The sequence below is a fragment of the Salvelinus fontinalis genome, chromosome 9 (assembly GCF_029448725.1).
Source record: "Salvelinus fontinalis isolate EN_2023a chromosome 9, ASM2944872v1, whole genome shotgun sequence".
NCBI classification, from domain to species: domain Eukaryota; kingdom Metazoa; phylum Chordata; class Actinopteri; order Salmoniformes; family Salmonidae; genus Salvelinus; species Salvelinus fontinalis.
In genome coordinates this window covers 32,917,782-32,935,304 of record NC_074673.1, presented here as the reverse complement: position 1 = coordinate 32,935,304, position 17,523 = coordinate 32,917,782, and the positions used below count along the sequence as shown (strand labels likewise).

General features: G+C 41.3%; 1 protein-coding gene across 1 annotated transcript; it reads right to left on the bottom strand.

Annotated features, from left to right (window-relative positions):
* Positions 1–3,665: 3,665 nt before the first annotated feature.
* Positions 3,666–10,146, bottom strand: znf592 (zinc finger protein 592). Its single transcript, XM_055934144.1, is given in 9 exon segments — positions 3,666–5,307; positions 5,310–5,747; positions 5,891–6,029; positions 6,322–6,434; positions 6,629–6,901; positions 7,008–7,167; positions 7,288–7,461; positions 7,556–7,734; positions 7,843–10,146. Coding segments are annotated over 9 exon segments (3,810 nt in total). The 5' UTR covers positions 10,129–10,146; the 3' UTR covers positions 3,666–5,259.
* Between the last annotated feature and the right edge of the window lie 7,377 nt (positions 10,147–17,523).

Below are 17,523 nucleotides of genomic sequence, written 5' to 3'. Positions count from 1 at the left end.
TTTGAGTAACATTAACAGTTTGATAATAACAATTGTTAGATTTTCGTACTTGAACTCAAAACCAACTGAGTTAGATGAATGAACACTGACAGCTGTAGCCTATTATTTACCGCACATTAGCTAAACATTCGTATACAGTAATTTACGACACTGCATTGTATATGCGTGTATTACTAGAACAGATGTAAACATAATGTTAGGCTAAATTGGGAACCGATCTCTCTTATCTGATTAACTGTCTGTTAATGGAGCCAAAGGTTTAAAGTTAATTTACACAGCGACTCAACAAAAAGCTTATTCCTCAAATGTTGTGCACAAATTTGTTTACATCTCTGTTAGAGAGCATTTCTCCTTTGCCAAGAGAATCCATCCACTTGGCATATCAAGAAACTGATTAAACGGCATGATCATTGCACAGGTGCACCTTGTGCTGGGGGCAATAAAAGGCCCCTCTAAAATGTGTAGTTTTGTCACACAACACAATGCCACAGATGTCTCAAGTTTTGAGGGATCGAGCAATTGGCATGCTGACCAGGTTGGCACTGGACACCCCTAACATCTGATTGGCCACCCTGGGTGCCACCCTAAAATGTAATTCGCTACTGGCAGTTTGATGCTGATTGACATCTCATTTCACCTCTTGTTGAAATAAGCATTTATTTTGACGTTAGGTGACGTATTTTTCAAATCGAGGACGAGGAAGAGAGAATATTAACGATGGTTGCGAGATACAGAAGAATAAGAAGAAGAAGATATAATATTTCCACAGCTTCACGAGCTATTTTCGCGATTGGCGAAAGCATCATATTTGAAGTAAGTTTTAAGGTTTAGCATCGAGTTTAGGTTTTCTGAACAACTTCTACGAAAGTTGAGTCGCTGTGTAAATTAACTTTAAACCTTTGGCTCCATTAACAGACAGTTAATCAGATAAGAGAGATCGGTTCCCAATTTAGCCTAACATCTGATTAACTGTCTGTTAATGGAGCCAAAGGTTTAAAGTTAATTTACACAGCGACTCAACTTTCGTAGAAATTGTTCAGAAAACCTAAACTCGATGCTAAACCTTAAAACTTACTTCAAATATGATGCTTTCGCCAATCGCGAAAATAGCTCGTGAAGCTGTGGAAATATTATCTCTTCTTCTTCTTCTTCTTCTTCTTCTGTATCTTGCAACCATCGTTAATATTCTCTCTTCCTCGTCCTCGATTTGAAAAATGCGTCACCTAACGTCAAAATAAATGCTTATTTCAACAAGAGGTGAAATGAGATGTCAATCAGCATCAAACTGCCAGTAGCGAATTACATTTTAGGGTGGCACCCAGGGTGACCAATCAGATGTTAGGGGTGTCCAGTGCCAACCTGGACACCCCTCTGGCTCCGCCCCTGGTCAGCAAGCCAATTGCTCGATCCCTCAAAACTTGAGACATCTGTGGCATTGTGTTGTGTGACAAAACTACACATTTTAGAGGGGCCTTTTATTGCCCCCAACACAAGGTGCACCTGTGCAATGATCATGCCGTTTAATCAGTTTCTTGATATGCCAAGGGGATGGATTCTCTTGGCAAAGGAGAAACGCTCTCTAACAGAGATGTAAAGAAATTTGTGCACAACATTTGAGGAATAAGCTTTTTGTGTATATGGAAACATTTTCTGGGATCTTTCATATATCAGCTCATGAAACCAACACTTGACATGTTGCGTTCATATTTTTGTTCAGTGTATAACCACAGATGGATAAGATTTATGTACAATATAATCTTTGGTATAACATCACACATCATTGATAATCAAAGCATTCAGTGATGTGAAGGGGATAAGCTCTAAGGCTGAACAGATTATCCGTTTATAATGTAAAGAAGCGTTGATACAACATCGATTCATTGCTAAAACAATAAGTGTAGTGGACAGGCTTTATTTTATATGATAAATGTGGGTGATTGTGACCTAAATTGCCTCAAAACATTAAACATTTTTGTTATTCAATTTTTATTCAGATATGAGAAGCACTACAAGAGTGTATAATTATGGGGCGAAATATATGTATATATATTACTTTTTAATAAAACAATACATTAGGCTAGTTTAGCTCAGCTTTCCCAAACTTGGTCCTGGAGACCCAAAGGGGTGCACGTTCTGGTTTCTTCCCTAGTACTACACGGCTGATTCAAATAACAAAGCTTGATGATTATTTTAATCAGCTGTGTAGTGCTAGGACAAAAACCAAAACGTGCATCTCTTAGGGTCCTGAGGACCGAGTTTGAGAAACGCTGGTTTAGATGAACATCTTGCGAATGTCGATATGATCACTTTATTGAAATCCTCCATTCATCGTCTTTGTGGGTTGACACCGTACAGGTGTTGCGTGCCCTTTGCCTTCTCAGTTTATTTCTGTTGGTTCAAATGTTGTCCAGTAATTTCATCAGGAAATCCGCCTCCTAACACTTTAACAAATGAAATAAAAATGCATCATGCTGTTAGGTCTACACGAAATACACAAGGGAAATTACAATGCAGCATGTGCCTGCGACCAATCTGGCATTAGGCTGATATAGGCAGAGACGGTAATTAATGTACTCTCTGTTGGTAGGGTACACAAACATACAGTATAGGCTACTACTTGCACATGAATGTATCATATGGAATGTGATACATGTACAATAAGAACCCAACATCAACATACACCATTCACTTACAGTAGATACCTTAAACCCCTTTTAACTCACCCGATCTAAAGCCCCGTTTCTGCGGAGTCTGTAGAGCCCTTTTCAGCACCTCTTCAATTAACAACTCTGTCAAACTCTCTGCCTTGCGCTCGGGGTTGGCAGACTGAACTCCAAAAGGGATCTTTCCACCCCCAAAGGAAGACTCCAAAAACGAGCTATCAACACTTTTCTTGCCCATGAAATGGCCTAAGGGCAAAATATACATTTTAAAATGTTATCAATACATGACTAATCACAAATAGTAAACGAAATTATTCAGAGTTAGCACACTAAACTAAACCAACATATTATGGTGATATAACATGACATCAAAATTAAATTGTAAAGTAATAAATTGCTCTAGCCTCAATTTTGAAATTATTGCTAGTGACACTTTCTAAATGACAATAACTTACCAGTTGCCCATAAACTTCCCCTCTGATTTACCTTGATGTTTGAAACTTTATTTCTAAGTTCATTTAAATTGAGACTCATCGAAGATGTCATACCTATGTATGAGATTAGAACAAAGCAAGAAAGAAGTCCCGATTTGCAGGTCAATGTGCCTCTCGTCATCCTTTTTATAAAACTACAGTATTTGTGTACAGAATATGGTAGGCTACTTGTCAAGGTTAAAACCACCCTTTGCTCTGCTCTTGGCAAATTCGTGCTCTCGTGTCACAGCACCAGCATTTATATGATCACGCGCCGTTTATTGAAATGAGATGAAGTCATTCATTATCAACACCGCTGGCTACTGCTTATTACTTGACTGGGATTGGATTTGGCGCATCATATTGTCCAGTCGGTTGGGGAGACTGGGGGAGATACTAGCCATATTGGTTTGACTGGACTGAGAAAAAAATATTTTGAAGGGCAAACATATTTTTTTTCTCCAAAACATTGTCATCATAGAAGGGATATTAGCCATACCAGAAGGGATCATTTCAGGACAAAGGATGCTTATGCTGACACGTTCATGTTTATTTGCAGTTATTTGAAGTAAACATTACAGCAAGGCACAATGGCCGATGCAGGTTGAATATATATGTGATGGATTAAGAAATGCTGCAAATATAAAGGGTTCATTAGCTACTGTGTACATGATGGATTAGTTTACATGTCCATAATATTGTACATATTATCAAAAGTACAAAGTTTCTCTTGACAGGCTTTATAAAAACACTGAGATGTGAAGTTTCATAGACACTGCGTTTTAACAGTGGCTCTCTTTCGGATGAACACTGACTATCAGTTAACCACTAGAAAATGAACAGTTCAAACAGCACTTTAATAGAAAGTTTACAAGATAAGTCAATGTGACTATAAATAATCTCCAAAGTAATTTATAAAATTGAATATTGTGGGAGATAATATACATTGAGAATAATAACAATTCATTTTAGATTGCTTGCAACAAAGGTGAAATCTCCCAAAACATCCCAAGTTTAACAATCACTGCCATACACCATGGAGGTAGAAACAGCCGCACAGGTCTCCATCATCAGCTTATTTCAAAATGTTCACATGCACTCAGACATGCTCTAACCCTTTACATTTAAATCACTGCTCGTTTAATTGCCTTAGTACACTGCTGGCAATGAGCCACTTCCAACACCCTGCATTATCTTGCAAAACAGATGCTCTCACACTCACCAAAGATAGCAATTAACCAAGAAAAACATCAATGACATCACTAAGACAAGTCACCACTACGTTGAATATAGATATGAGCATTTCAAATGAATGAAAGCTCACTTTTACCAAGCTACAAAATCAGTAGTAAAAAAAGGTAATATCTTTTAGCAAGGCATTTAACTCCAACACATGTATTTGATCTTGTAGAAAAGTGCTATTTGGGTAGTTTAGCCGGCTTTCATAATAAATGAATGTGAAACTATTTTTGGTATGGAATGGATATAAAATATATAATCTGTGCTAAATGGTACCTAGGTAAGAGTAAATATTTCAACATACAGTATGATAGAAGTTGTAATACTGTTACATAACATCAGTTTAGCCACAACCTGCTTGAAGCGCCATCTATTATTATGTATTTAATAAGGCCAAAAATATGAAACCAAGCATATGATATGACTGCCATACACTAAAGCAAAGTCATTATGATATGAAACTAAATATGAGGTAAGCCTGAGGGACGTAACTGATATAACTGGGGTCACTAGAGAATACTGATGAACCAAACCCTGTGCCTTTACAGGTGGGTGTGGTTATGTACCAGAGGCATTTAAAGACATTTAATACAATACAAAACTTGCAAGCTTCAAAGGTAAAAGAAAGTAAATAATTCATGATAATCTTTTCCCAAAATTAATTTAATCTTCTCAATTGATTTGGAACAACTGCCAGTACCAAGGCTTTGAGAAACACAAAAAGCATTTAGTTTAAAGGCAAAAAATAAAATAAAAAAGGTACCACTTTAGTGCAGCATGTCAAGCATCTGAAGTTAAACTACTATTACCCAAGGAAATGGAGATCGCAGCTTTTATGAAGTTCAAAATTGCTCTCATTGATTTTATTTTGCCTGCTGATGACACTATCCATGAAACTCTAGGTGAAAGCTGTATGTGGATTTACAGTCAGTCTTACTGCAGGCTCACAGTGCAACCTGGTTGGTACCTCTGTCTGTTGGGGGTCAGATTTAACTAATGGTGGTGGCAAGTCCTCTCTCTCATTCACACCCACTGCTTTCCCCACGTCCTCTTCCTGCTTCTTTCTGCACTCGTACTCCATGTCCATCCTTTCTTTCCTCTCTTCTTCGGGCTCTTTGACTTTGTGCACAATAAACAGGTGTCTGTTGAGAGATAGCTGGGATGCAAAACATAATCCACAGTGCAGGCATTGGGGAGTGTTTTCATCAGTTTTATGCTGAGGTATGTGCTTCTGGAACTGTGTGCCATCCTCTGTGGTGAAGCCACACTTTGAGCAGCGAAACTGATGTTTCAGACGCTTGGCGGGGGAGCCTTCTAGGGCAGCGCCTTCCTGCCCCTCAGACTCCACAGCAGGTCTCTTTGAAACAGGCCCCTGCATATCAAAGTTAAAGATAATTATTTTTAAAGTGTATTTTTTTGACAATGTGTAAAAAATGTGTAAAAAACAATGTGTAAAAAAACAAATGAAATATGACAGATCATACATATTGGTATTACTTTTAAAAGAAAAATCACCTCTCCCAAGGCTTTACTGCTATCCAGAGGGGCTGATTTTAACAGACTGAAGTCTGGATTTTTGATCCCATGCATCAAACTGATGTGGTTCTTCAACATGATGTTTGTAGTGAATGTTGTCCTCTCATCTGTGCAATACCTGCACAATAAGAATAAATTATATCATACTAAAAATAGTCAGAAAATGTGGTAACCACCGTTTTGTTTTTACATGTTTGTCCATTTACTGTAGAGCCACCCAGCAGCCAATAAGTGCCAGTTATGCCCCAATCTTTCAGGAAGTAATGTACTGGGCCCAGTTTCCCAAAAGCATCTTAAGGCTATGTTAATCTAAGAACAATAGGATCCTATGGTTCCAAAGATGAACTTAGCCTTAAGATGCTTTTGGGAAACCGGGCCCTGTAATGTAGATTTCAGGATGAAACCCTCACCAGCAGGTAAATGTATTTTTCTTTCCATCGTGGTCATTGCGAATGTGTCTTCTCAAACTTGTAGAGGAATTGAAAGACCTCTCACACTGCCGGCATGGATAACTCTTCAATGACTACAGAATGCAAAGAGAGCAGATTTACTTAATTAAGGGTTGAGCTGACTTGGGAATTATTTCATTTCATTAAGGAGCCTGAACGTTGTAAATCCCACATCTGAGGTGGTCCCTAAATTATCATCTGTCCTATAGTATAAATGCTACAGCTAATTTGTTTGAATGCGCAATAAAATTACAAAGTTGATCCTCACCCTCCCATGGCTTTTCTTCATGTGAGAGACATAGGCTTCTCGGTCAGGCAGCCAGTGTAGGCACTCTCCACAGTTCCAGCCAGCATTCTTCAGATTAGGGTTGCTGTCTCGAGCGGCAAAGTTGGCCCTTTTTCTGGTTCCATCTGAGTGTTTAATGGGAGTGTTTACCTTTGGCTGGTGGAATCCCGAGGTAACATCTTGGTGGTGTGCAGTCATCTCTGGTGGTTTTGTGCTTTTCTCCACCTCCTCTTTGAAGATTCCTCCGTGCACCCCCTGTAATATAGACAGACAGCTTTTAAAAAGACAGAGCTAAAACTTAGCATTATGTGCCCCATTTTATGTCAATGTGACTAGATTGAAGATGAGGATGATGCCATACCTTGAAGTGCTGCATTAACGGCTGCTTTTGGGTGAAGATTGAAGTGCACTCAGGGCATTTGAAGACACAGGTAGCACGCTTTTTGGCGTTCTGATAGAAGTGCTGAAGCAATAACTGCTTTTTCTTGAACACTGTCTCACAAGAACACTTGAAGATTAACCTAGAACAGAAAAACAACCCAATTAGAACATAAACAGCATTGAAATCAATCATGTCAAACTTCAAGATGTGTTAGCAAATATGCCCATTTCAGAACATGCATTTAGTTACACAAACTCACTGAGGGGACACTTTGCTGGCATTGTGCTTAGTTGTCAAATGCATTTGACATCCACCAGAAGACTTGAAAGCAACAGGACAGATGGTGCACTTATAGAAGATCTCACAGTGTTTCTCCTCAATGTGACTCTTCTGCACATTAAATGACGTGAAAACCATATCACAATGAAGACACCTAGAAGAAAAAGGATTTACAAAAAGGTGGACAACATTATAAGAATACTTTTGTGTTATGTATCCACTGAGCATATACTTTAGTAATGACTTACTTATAGCCAGCCTTGCGTGCATAGTGAAGACAGTTCTCCTTCACATGCTTCTGTATGTCCACGGAGCGACTCAGCGCACCACACTCAGGGCAGCAATAAGGGGACTTGTGGGCATGAATACGCTGGTGAGCCCGGTAGCTGCACTTGTTGGGTAGCAGCATTGAGCACACCTTACACATCTATATATGACAAAAGAACACAGAGCAAAACATATAGAAATACTCTCATTATTACCTGGCCTATGATACTGAACATTTCAGCAATTATAATTATTTTTTATTACTCACCAGTCCCTCCATTTCTTCCGACAACCTCTGGTAATGGCCTGCGAGACCTTTGTAGTCTGATAGCTGCTTGTTACACTCGAGGCAGCGGAGTCTGTGGCGGATGACTTTGTCTGGATAGAGGGGCATGACTGGTTCGCTTTTAGGTGAGGATAATGGGGGCACATGGGAGCCCACATGCACAGAGGATTCAGTGATCAAGGGTGCAAACATCTGTCCCTCTGCTATGGGCTTCATGGAGAGCTGTGTGCACTGCATCACCACACCTTTGTTCTTATGTTCCCGTGCATGTGCCAGCAGGGCACACTTGTTGAAGAATACCATGGTCTTAGCACAGTGGGTGCAGGCTACTTCAATGTGCACACTCCTCCTGCCATAATGATAAGCAAGACTCCTCTCTACCCCAAAGGAGTCCCCACACTCCAGGCAGCAATATCCACGTGGTGGCAAGTTGATGTTGCTCTCAGGTGGTGGGTTTAGGTTGGGTACATATGTGGGTACAGGGTTGGCATTATTTAACAGTCTGTTTAAAGTTCCTGCTGCTGTGCTAGGAATGGCAGCACGTGGATTAGGGGCAGCTTTTTTCACTTGGTGTACCAATGGGACAGTGCTGCACACCATAGAAGAGGAAAGTGTGTGTTGTTGGCTCTGTTGATGGGAGGTGGAGCGTGCTGCGACTGAGGCAGCAACACTGTGAGGGACTAGGTTCAGGTTAGCTAAGTGCATTGCCTTGGGAAGCAAGCTTGTATTGGGAGAGTTGCCCGTTTGAACTGATGAAATCCTCTTTTGTGTAGAAGGCCCATGCTGGGCAACTGGCATAGACCTCATAACAGGACTACTTGTATTATGAAAAATAGTTGCAGACTGCATTTGTCCTGGCCTCTTGGAGTACCCCTCTAATTTAGTATCAGCAACCTTTGATGGCAGAGCACCAACTAGTGTACATTTGATGGGCATATCAACAATAATATCACTTATCACATTATGAGAGGGATAGGGAGACAAACCAGGGTATGCATCCTCAACAATCATACTCTGGGATGGAGAGGACTCAACAGAGTGAACGTCCTCGTTTTCTGAATCAGGTACTACACTGGTAACCGTGCGCTGGATTTTCCCAGTCGTGGTTTTAATGGTCTTTATTCTGACCCTCGGTATGGCTGGGGGTGAGCCAGATGCCAGTGCAGGGGATCCCTTGCCACTGCTGTTACTGCAAATGCTTACAGGACTGTCAGGTGGTTTCATTAACCGCTTCACAGCTTCAAGAGGACTCCTGGGACTTTGTGGTGACATGGGCACTTTTGGACTAACCTTTATGGTGTCATCATGAGCCAATGATAAGTCTTGATAGCTTGGTTGTTCACTGGGATCCTTTCTGGCATTTAGAGCCACTAATGCCTCAAGGCATGACGATAGTTTTGATGTTGGAGTTTTGACACATGGATGAGAGGTGGGCATATTAGACGCTGCCACTATATTAACATTACTGCTTGACTCAATATTGTTATGATCATTTGTAGGGATTGCACTACTATGACAATCTCCCTTTTCCTTCTGGTCACTGACATTACTGTCAGGCTTTTCTGTCATGGTATCCTCTGCTTTGATAGATTCTCTTTTGCTTCTTGGAAGGCTCTCAGGTACGTCACAGTCTACTTCATGGCACTTGTCAAACATGCTGTAAGACAGCTGTTTTTTCTGATTGTCTGACATTGGGGGTTCTGCAGACATAAATATAGAGGCAGCAGGGAAGTAGGGTCTCTCTTGTTTTGGACGGATATCAACTCCATTGCTTCGGCTGTCTTCAGATTCTGGACTAGAGATGGGGCTGAACTGGGAAAAGGACTGTGAGAAGGATGGCGTTCCTTCAAGTTTGTGCTGGACGGGGGTCTTCCCTAAGAGTCCTCTTGAGCCATCCCCATTCAAAGCAGACACAAAAGACTTAGAACCACTGTGGTCTATCTGATGAGACTCCATGGTGGCCCCTGACCCCCTGAAACCATTTTGCAATGGGTGTCCAAAGTGTGGGCCCTCTCTCTCTCCACCACTATCAGACGACTCCTGGCGACTTGTGTTCTTCACTATAACACTGACAGCAGGTACATCAGATGCACCCACAGTTTGATGAACAGATAAGCTGTCATCCATACACATCCCTGTGTGTTTCAGCTGACTTTCTGCCTCATCGTGACTCTCCTGGATGGTCTCTTTGGCATCCAAACTGGTGGCATCGGGGATGTCAAAGGCAGCCAAAAGATCATCAAAATCAGGGGTCTTCATGTCACCCATGTTCGAATGCTTGCAAAACCTGAGTAAAACACAGAGTTAAAACATAAGCACATAAACTTACAAGATATATGGCATATTTCCTGATGACAGTGACGTTGGAGAGTTCTTTACCATTTGGCTCTTTTTTATGTTTGTTGCTAAAATTCTGCAAGGTTGTCAGTTGGTGTCATTATGGGACGCTCCCTCTGTGCAGATACCTGAGATCAATTAATATGAATTATGTTTACTTTAAAGTGCACTAACTAGCTACCTTGTACTGTTAAACATTTTGGCTCACCAACGTTAGCTAGCTAGCTGTCAAATAACTTCGCCTAGCACTTGACCTAAGTGGCTACTTAGCTAGCTAGCTAACGTTAACAAATCTCCAGCTGGCAAGCTAGCCACAACAAAGTGTAGATTATTGAAGTTTAACGTCAAAATAGATTGCTGGTTATAATATATCTCATAAAACGTATTGTACTACAAGAGAGCTGTTGAAACCTTAGCTAAATAAAGCGTATATGTGTATAGAGGCTATAGTTAGCTGTTAGTTAGCAAGCTAGCTAAAGTAACGTTAGAAGTGTAGTTAGCTCGGATATTTGACACTTGCAGTTCTAACATAGCTAACATTAACTCAATGACAAGCTAAATCATCTAGCTATGAGGTTAAATATATATTCGACCATGAGTACAAAACAAGAGTTCACCTATCTATCGATTAGCTACCGGCGTTGATGCCATAATTCTCCCCAGGCCTCGTTCTTTTCGGGTGGACTTCTTCCTTTGCAACAAAACAGCTAGCTAGCTTATTGATTGCTTGCTAGATAACCCGCGGGCGCTAACATGTCCTGTTATCTCGCGAGCCTGTAGTAAAAATGTATTGATCATTCACAAATTTATGAACTATTGGAAGCTATCAATATGATAGGCTTCAGTAATTGTTATGTGAAAAGGCAGTCCACCCCTTCGTCACCAGACCAGTGTGTTGTGAACAATATTAGCGTGAGCAACAATAGCGGAATCGAGGGATTGCCTTCAAAATAAAAGTCCCTCATTGAAACTGATGCAAACCGATAGAAAACAGTGGAATCATGCCACAATTGGACTATAATATATCATGCTAAACAAGGTTGGAATGTTGTTATATAAATTCAACAAAAGACAATAATTAGTTAATTTGACACAAAAAAGTAAAGAATCAGTTGAAATCGCACTGTTGATGTATTAGACTTCGGAATTGCATTTGGGGCACACAGTGGTGTATTGTAAAAATAATGTAAAGTACTGCTTAAGTAGTTTTGGGGGGTATCTGTACTTTACTTTAATATTTATATTTTTGACAACTTTTAATTTTACTTCACTATATTCCTAAAGAAAATAATGTACCTTTTACTCCATACGTTTTCCCTGACACCCAAAAGTACTCGATGCATTTTGAATTGTTAGCAGGACGAGAAATATGGTCTAATTAACATAGTTATTGAGATAACATCTCTGGTCATCCCTACTGCCTCTGATCTGGCAGACTCACAAAACACATGCTGCGTTTGTAAATGATTTCTGAGAGTTGGAGCATGCTCCTGGCTATCTGTAAATAAAAAAACTAGAAAATGTGGCCATCTGCTTCGCTAAATACAAGGAATTTGAAATTATTTATACTTGTACTTGTACTTTTACTTTTGATACTTAAGTATATTTTAGTGATTACATTTACTTTGATACTTAAGTACATTACCGATCAACAGTTTTAGAACACCTACTCAGTCAAGGGTTTTTCTTTATTTTGACTATTTTCTACATTGTAGAGTAATAGTGAACACATCAAAACTATGAAATAACACAAATGGAATCATGTAGTAACCAAAAGTGTTAAACAAATCAACATATATTTATATTTCATATTCTTCAAATAGCCACCCTTTACCGTGATGACAGCTTTGCACACGCTTGGCATTCTCTCAACCAGCTTCCCCTGGAATGCTTTTCTAACAGTCTTGAAGGAGTTCCTACATATGCTGAGCACTTGTTGACTACTTTTCCTTCACTCTGCCGTCTGACTCATCCCAAACCATCTCAATTTGGTTGAGGTTGAGGGATTGTGCAGGTCAGGTCATCTAATGTAGCGGTCCATCACTCTCCTTCTTGGTAAAATAGCCCTTACACAGCCTGGAGGTGTGTTGGGTCATTGTCCTGTTGAAAAAGAAATGATAGTCCCACTAAGCGCAAAGCAGATGGGATGGCGTATCGCTGCAGAGGGCTGTGGTAGCCATGCTGGTTAAGTGTGCCTTGAATTCTAAATAAATCACAGACAGTGTCACCAGCAAAGCACTGCCACACCATAACACCTCCTCCTCCATACTTTACGGTGGGAAATACACATGCGGAGATCATCCGTTCACCCACACCGCTTCTCACAAAGACACAGCGGTTGGAACCAAAGATCTCCAATTTGGACTCCAGACCAAAGGACACATTTCCACCGGTCCCATGTCCATTGCTCGTGTTTCTTGTCCCAAGCAAGTCTATTGTTCTTATTGGTGTCCTTAAGTAGTGGTTTCTTTGCAGCAATTCGAACATGAAGGCCTGATTCACAGTCTCCTCTGAACAGTTGATGTTGAGATGTGTCTGTTACTTTTACTCTGTGAAGCATTTATTTTGGGCTGCAATTTCTGAGGCTTGTAACTCTAATGAACTTTCGCCTAAAATGTTATACCCAAATCTAACTGCCTGTAGCTCAGGACCTGAAGCAAGGATATGCATATTATTGATACCATTTGAAAGGAAACACTTTGAAATTTGTGGAAATGTGAAGTTAATGTAGGAAAATATAATTAGATATGGTAAAACATAATACAAATAAATATTTTTGACCACTAGATGGCAGCAGTGTATGTGCAAAGTTTTAGATCCAATGAACTATTGTATATCTGTTCAAAATGTTGTATCAACACTGCCCAAATGTGCCTAATTGGTTTATTCATACATTTTTATGTTCAAAATTGTGCACTCTCCTCAAACAATATTAAGGTATTATTTCACTGTAATAGCTACTGTAAATTGGACAGCGCAGTTAGATTAACAAGAGTTTAAGCTTTCTGCCCATATCAGATATGTCTATGTCCTGGGAAATGTTTATGTGACTTACAACCTCATGCTAATCACATTAGCCTACGTTAGCTTAACTGTCCCATGGGGGGGGGGGGGGGGGGGGGGGGGGGCACTGATCCTGTAGAGATTTTAAAGTAACGAAGGACTGTCGTTTCTCTTTGCTTATTTGAGCTATTCTTGCCATAATATTGACTTGGTCTTTTACCAAATAGGGCTATCTTCTGTACCCCTCTACCTTGTCACAACACAACTAATTGGCTCAAATTCCACAAATTCACTTTTAAGAAGGCACACCTGTTAATTTAAATGCATTCCAGGTGACTACCTCTCATGAAGCTGGTTGAGAGAATGCCAAGCATGTGCAAAGCTGTCATCAAGACAAAGGGTGGCTATTTGAAGATATATAAAATACATTTTGATTTGTTTAACACCTTTCTGGTTACTACATGATTCCATATGTGTTATTTCATAGTTTTAATGTCTTCACTTATTCAACAATGTATAAAATAGTAAAAATAAAGAATAACCCTTGACTGAGTAGGTGTTCTACATTTTTTGACCAGTAGTGTATATTTAAAACCCAATACTTTTAGACTTTTACTCAAATAGTATTTTACTGGGTGACTTTTACTTCGGTCATTTTCTATTAAGGCATCTTTACTTTTACCCAAGTATTGCCTCACCTCCTTACTCCATTTGCACACACTGTATATAGATGTTTCTATTGTGTTATTGACTGTACTTTAATCATTGCAATGTGATACAAAAAGCATCACCGGTGTGCTTTAGGACCATACGGACGCCTCAGAATGTTTGGAATGTTCAGGACCTGCCGGACACCGCAGAACGGGCTGACAGTCTGTGTGAAGGCACAGTTTCTAGAAGGCTGGCTGGACCAGCACATGGGAGTTGAGCATAGTTCAGTGTGTCTGAGTTGCGCTCTTTCACTGAGTTGTAAAATCAAGCAGAGCAGGAACTGGCTACTCTTTAGTTCACTGATCTTAAAAACGAAACTAGTGTTTATTTGCAGTGCTGAGCTAGTATTGTAACTGACATGTAATGTTAGATAATGTTTCATCCCCTCTCAATTAAGGTGAATTAATTAGCTATGCTAGCTAGTAGCTACCACAGCCAGGTCAGCTCTAGCTTCCAGCTATCTGTCAGTAACATTATTGATTTGTCAGGGCAGTTAATGGCAGTTAAAGCACAGGGCAGTTAATGGTGTGCCATCTGAAAAAAACAGGACAAATATGTGTATTGTCTTAAAACACAATTTATACACAACCATTGTCAGATTTTCCAACAACAGCCAAGGGTGTGCAACATCATAAGTTTTTATATCAGCAGATGTCACAAAGTGCTTATACAGAAAACTGGCCTAAAGCTCCAAACAGCAAGCAATGCAGATGTAGAAGCACGGCGGGTAGGAAAAACTCCCTAGAATGACAGGAATCTAGGAAGAAACCTAGAGAGGAATTAGGCTCTGAGAGGTGGCCAGTCCTCTTCTGGCTGTGCCGGGTGGAGATTATAAGAGTACATGGCCATTTAAGGCCAGGTCATTCTTCAAGATGTTCAAACGTTCATAGATGACCAGCAGGGTCAAATAATAATCACAGTGGTTGTCAAGGGTGCAACAGGTCAGCACCTCAGGAGTAAATGCCAGATGGATTTTCATAGTCGAGCATTCAGCGGTTGAGACAGCAGGTGCGTTAGAGAGGGAGAGAGAGGGAGGGAGAGAGGGAGAGGGAGAGGGAGAGGGAGAGGGAGAGGGAGGGTTGAAAACAGTCCGGGATAAGGTATCACGTCCGGTGAACAGGTCAGGATTCCATTGCCACAGGCAGAACAGTTGAAACTGGAGCAGCAGCACGTCAAGGTAGCACGTCTTGTGAACAGGTCAGGCCAGTGTTCCATAGCCACGGGCAAAACAGCAGAAGCTGGATCAGCAGCTGGACCAGGTAGACTGGGGACGGGGACAGCCAGGAGTTATCAGGCCAGGTAGTCCTGAGGCATGGTCCTAGGGCTCAGGTCCTCCGGGAGGGGGGAGAGAGAGAAAGAGATGGGAGAATTAGAGGGAGCATACTTAAGTTCACACAGGACACCAGATAAGACAGGAGAATTTCACCAGATAGGACAGACTGACCCTAGCCCCCCCGGCACATAGACTTTTGCAGCATAGACACTGGAGGCTGAGACAGGGGGAGGTCGGGTGACACTGTGGCCCTCTCCGACGATATCCCGGACAGGTCCAACCAGGCAGGATATAACCCCACCCACTTTGCCAAAGCACAGCCCCCACACCGCTAGAGGTATATCAACATACCACCAATTTACTACCCTGAGACAAGGCTGAGTATAGCCCACGAAGATCTCATCCACCGCACGAGCCCGAGAGGCCTTGAAACCATCCAGGAAGATCACATCAGTGACTCAACCTACTCAAGTTGAGTATAGAAAAAAAAGCCTGGCACAATGTGACGCACCATTTCTAGGGACTGCATGGAAGAGCGCTGGTAAGCCAGTGACTCAGCCCCCATAATAGGGTCAGAGGCAGAGATTCCTAGTGGAGAGAGGGGAGCCGGCCAAGCAGAGACAGCAAGGGCGGTTTGTCACTCCAGTGCGTTGCCGTTCACCTTCGCACCCCTGGGCCAGACAACACTCAATCATAGGACCCATGGAAGAGATTAATCTTCACTAAAGACTTAAAGGTCGAGACCGAGTCTGCATCCCTCACATGGATAGGCAGACCATTCCATACAAATTGAGCTCTATAGGAGAAAGCCCTGCCTCCAGCTGTTTGCTTAGAAATTCTAAGCACAATAAGGAGGCCTGCATCTTGTGACCGTAGCGTACAGTACGCATGGCTGGACCAAATTGGAGAGATAGGTAGGAACAAGTCCATGTGTAGGTTAGCAGTAAAACCTTGAAATCAGCCCTAGCCTTAACAGGGAGCCAGTGTAGAGAGGCTAGCACTGGAGTAATATGTTACATTTTTGGGGATTCTAGTCAAGATTTTATCAGCTGTATTTAGCAATAATGAAAGTTTATTTAGTGCTTTATCCAGATAGCTGGAGAGTAGAGAATTGCAGTAGTCTAATCTAGAAGTGACAAAAGCATGTATCAGCTTTTCTGCATGATTTATTTGAAGGTCTGTCCTGCTGCGGTGTCGCTGTGTTTATTTGGCTTGAAGGCAATTGTTTGTTTGTGGTCGACTGTGCTCAGAAGGTAGGCCTATGTTTGTTACTTCAACTGTATCAATGTATGTTTGTTCCCTTTTGACAGAATCCAAATGTGTATTGCTTTGAAAGGTATCACTGTTGCATTGTCCTTTGTTTTCACTTTTTTGCCCAATTAGGCCTACTGTGTGGAGAGGCTTTGGGGGTCCAAGCAGATAGAGGAAACCGCTTCATTAATGTGATTGGTTCAAATCAAATCAAATTGTATTTGTCACATGCGCCGAATACAACAGGCGTAGTAGACCTTACAGTGAAATGCTTACTTATAAGCCCTTAACCAACAATGCAGTTTTAAGAAAAATAAGTGTTAAGTAAAAAATAATAATAAAAATAACAAATAATTAAAGAGCAGCAGTAAAATAACAGTAGTGAGGATATATACAGGGGTACCGGTACAGAGTCAATGTGCAGGGGCACAGGTTATTCGAGGTAATTGAGGTAATATGTACATGTAGATAGAGTTAAAGTGACTATGCATAGATAATAAACAGAGAGTAGCAGCAGCATAAGGGGGGGGTCTTATGGCTTTGGGGTAGAATCTGTTAAGAAGTCTCAGGCACCTAGACTTGGCGCTCTGGTACCGCTTGCCGCACGGTAGCAGAGAGAACAGTCTATTACGAGTGTGGCTGGAATCTTTGACAATTTTTAGGGCCTTCCTCTGACACCGCCTGGTATAGAGGTCCTGGATTGCAGGAAGCTTGGCCCCGGAGTACATGTCCTGGTAATCCATCTGGCTCTGCGGCCTTGTGAATGTTGACCTGTTTAAAGGTCTTACTGACATCTGCTACGGAGAGCATGATCACACAGTCGTCCAGCTGATGCTCTCATGCATGCTTCAGTGTTGCTTGCCTCGAAGCGAGCATAGAAGTAATTTAGCTTGTCTGGTAGGCTCGTGTCACTGGGCAGCTCACGTCTGTGCTTCCCTTTGTAGTATGTAATAGTTTGCATGCCCTGCCACATCCGACGAGCGTCGGAGCAGGTATAGTACGATTCAATCATAGTCCTGTATTGACGCTTTGCCTGTTTGATGGTTCATCGGAGGGCATAGCGGAATTTCTTATAAGCTTCTGAGTTA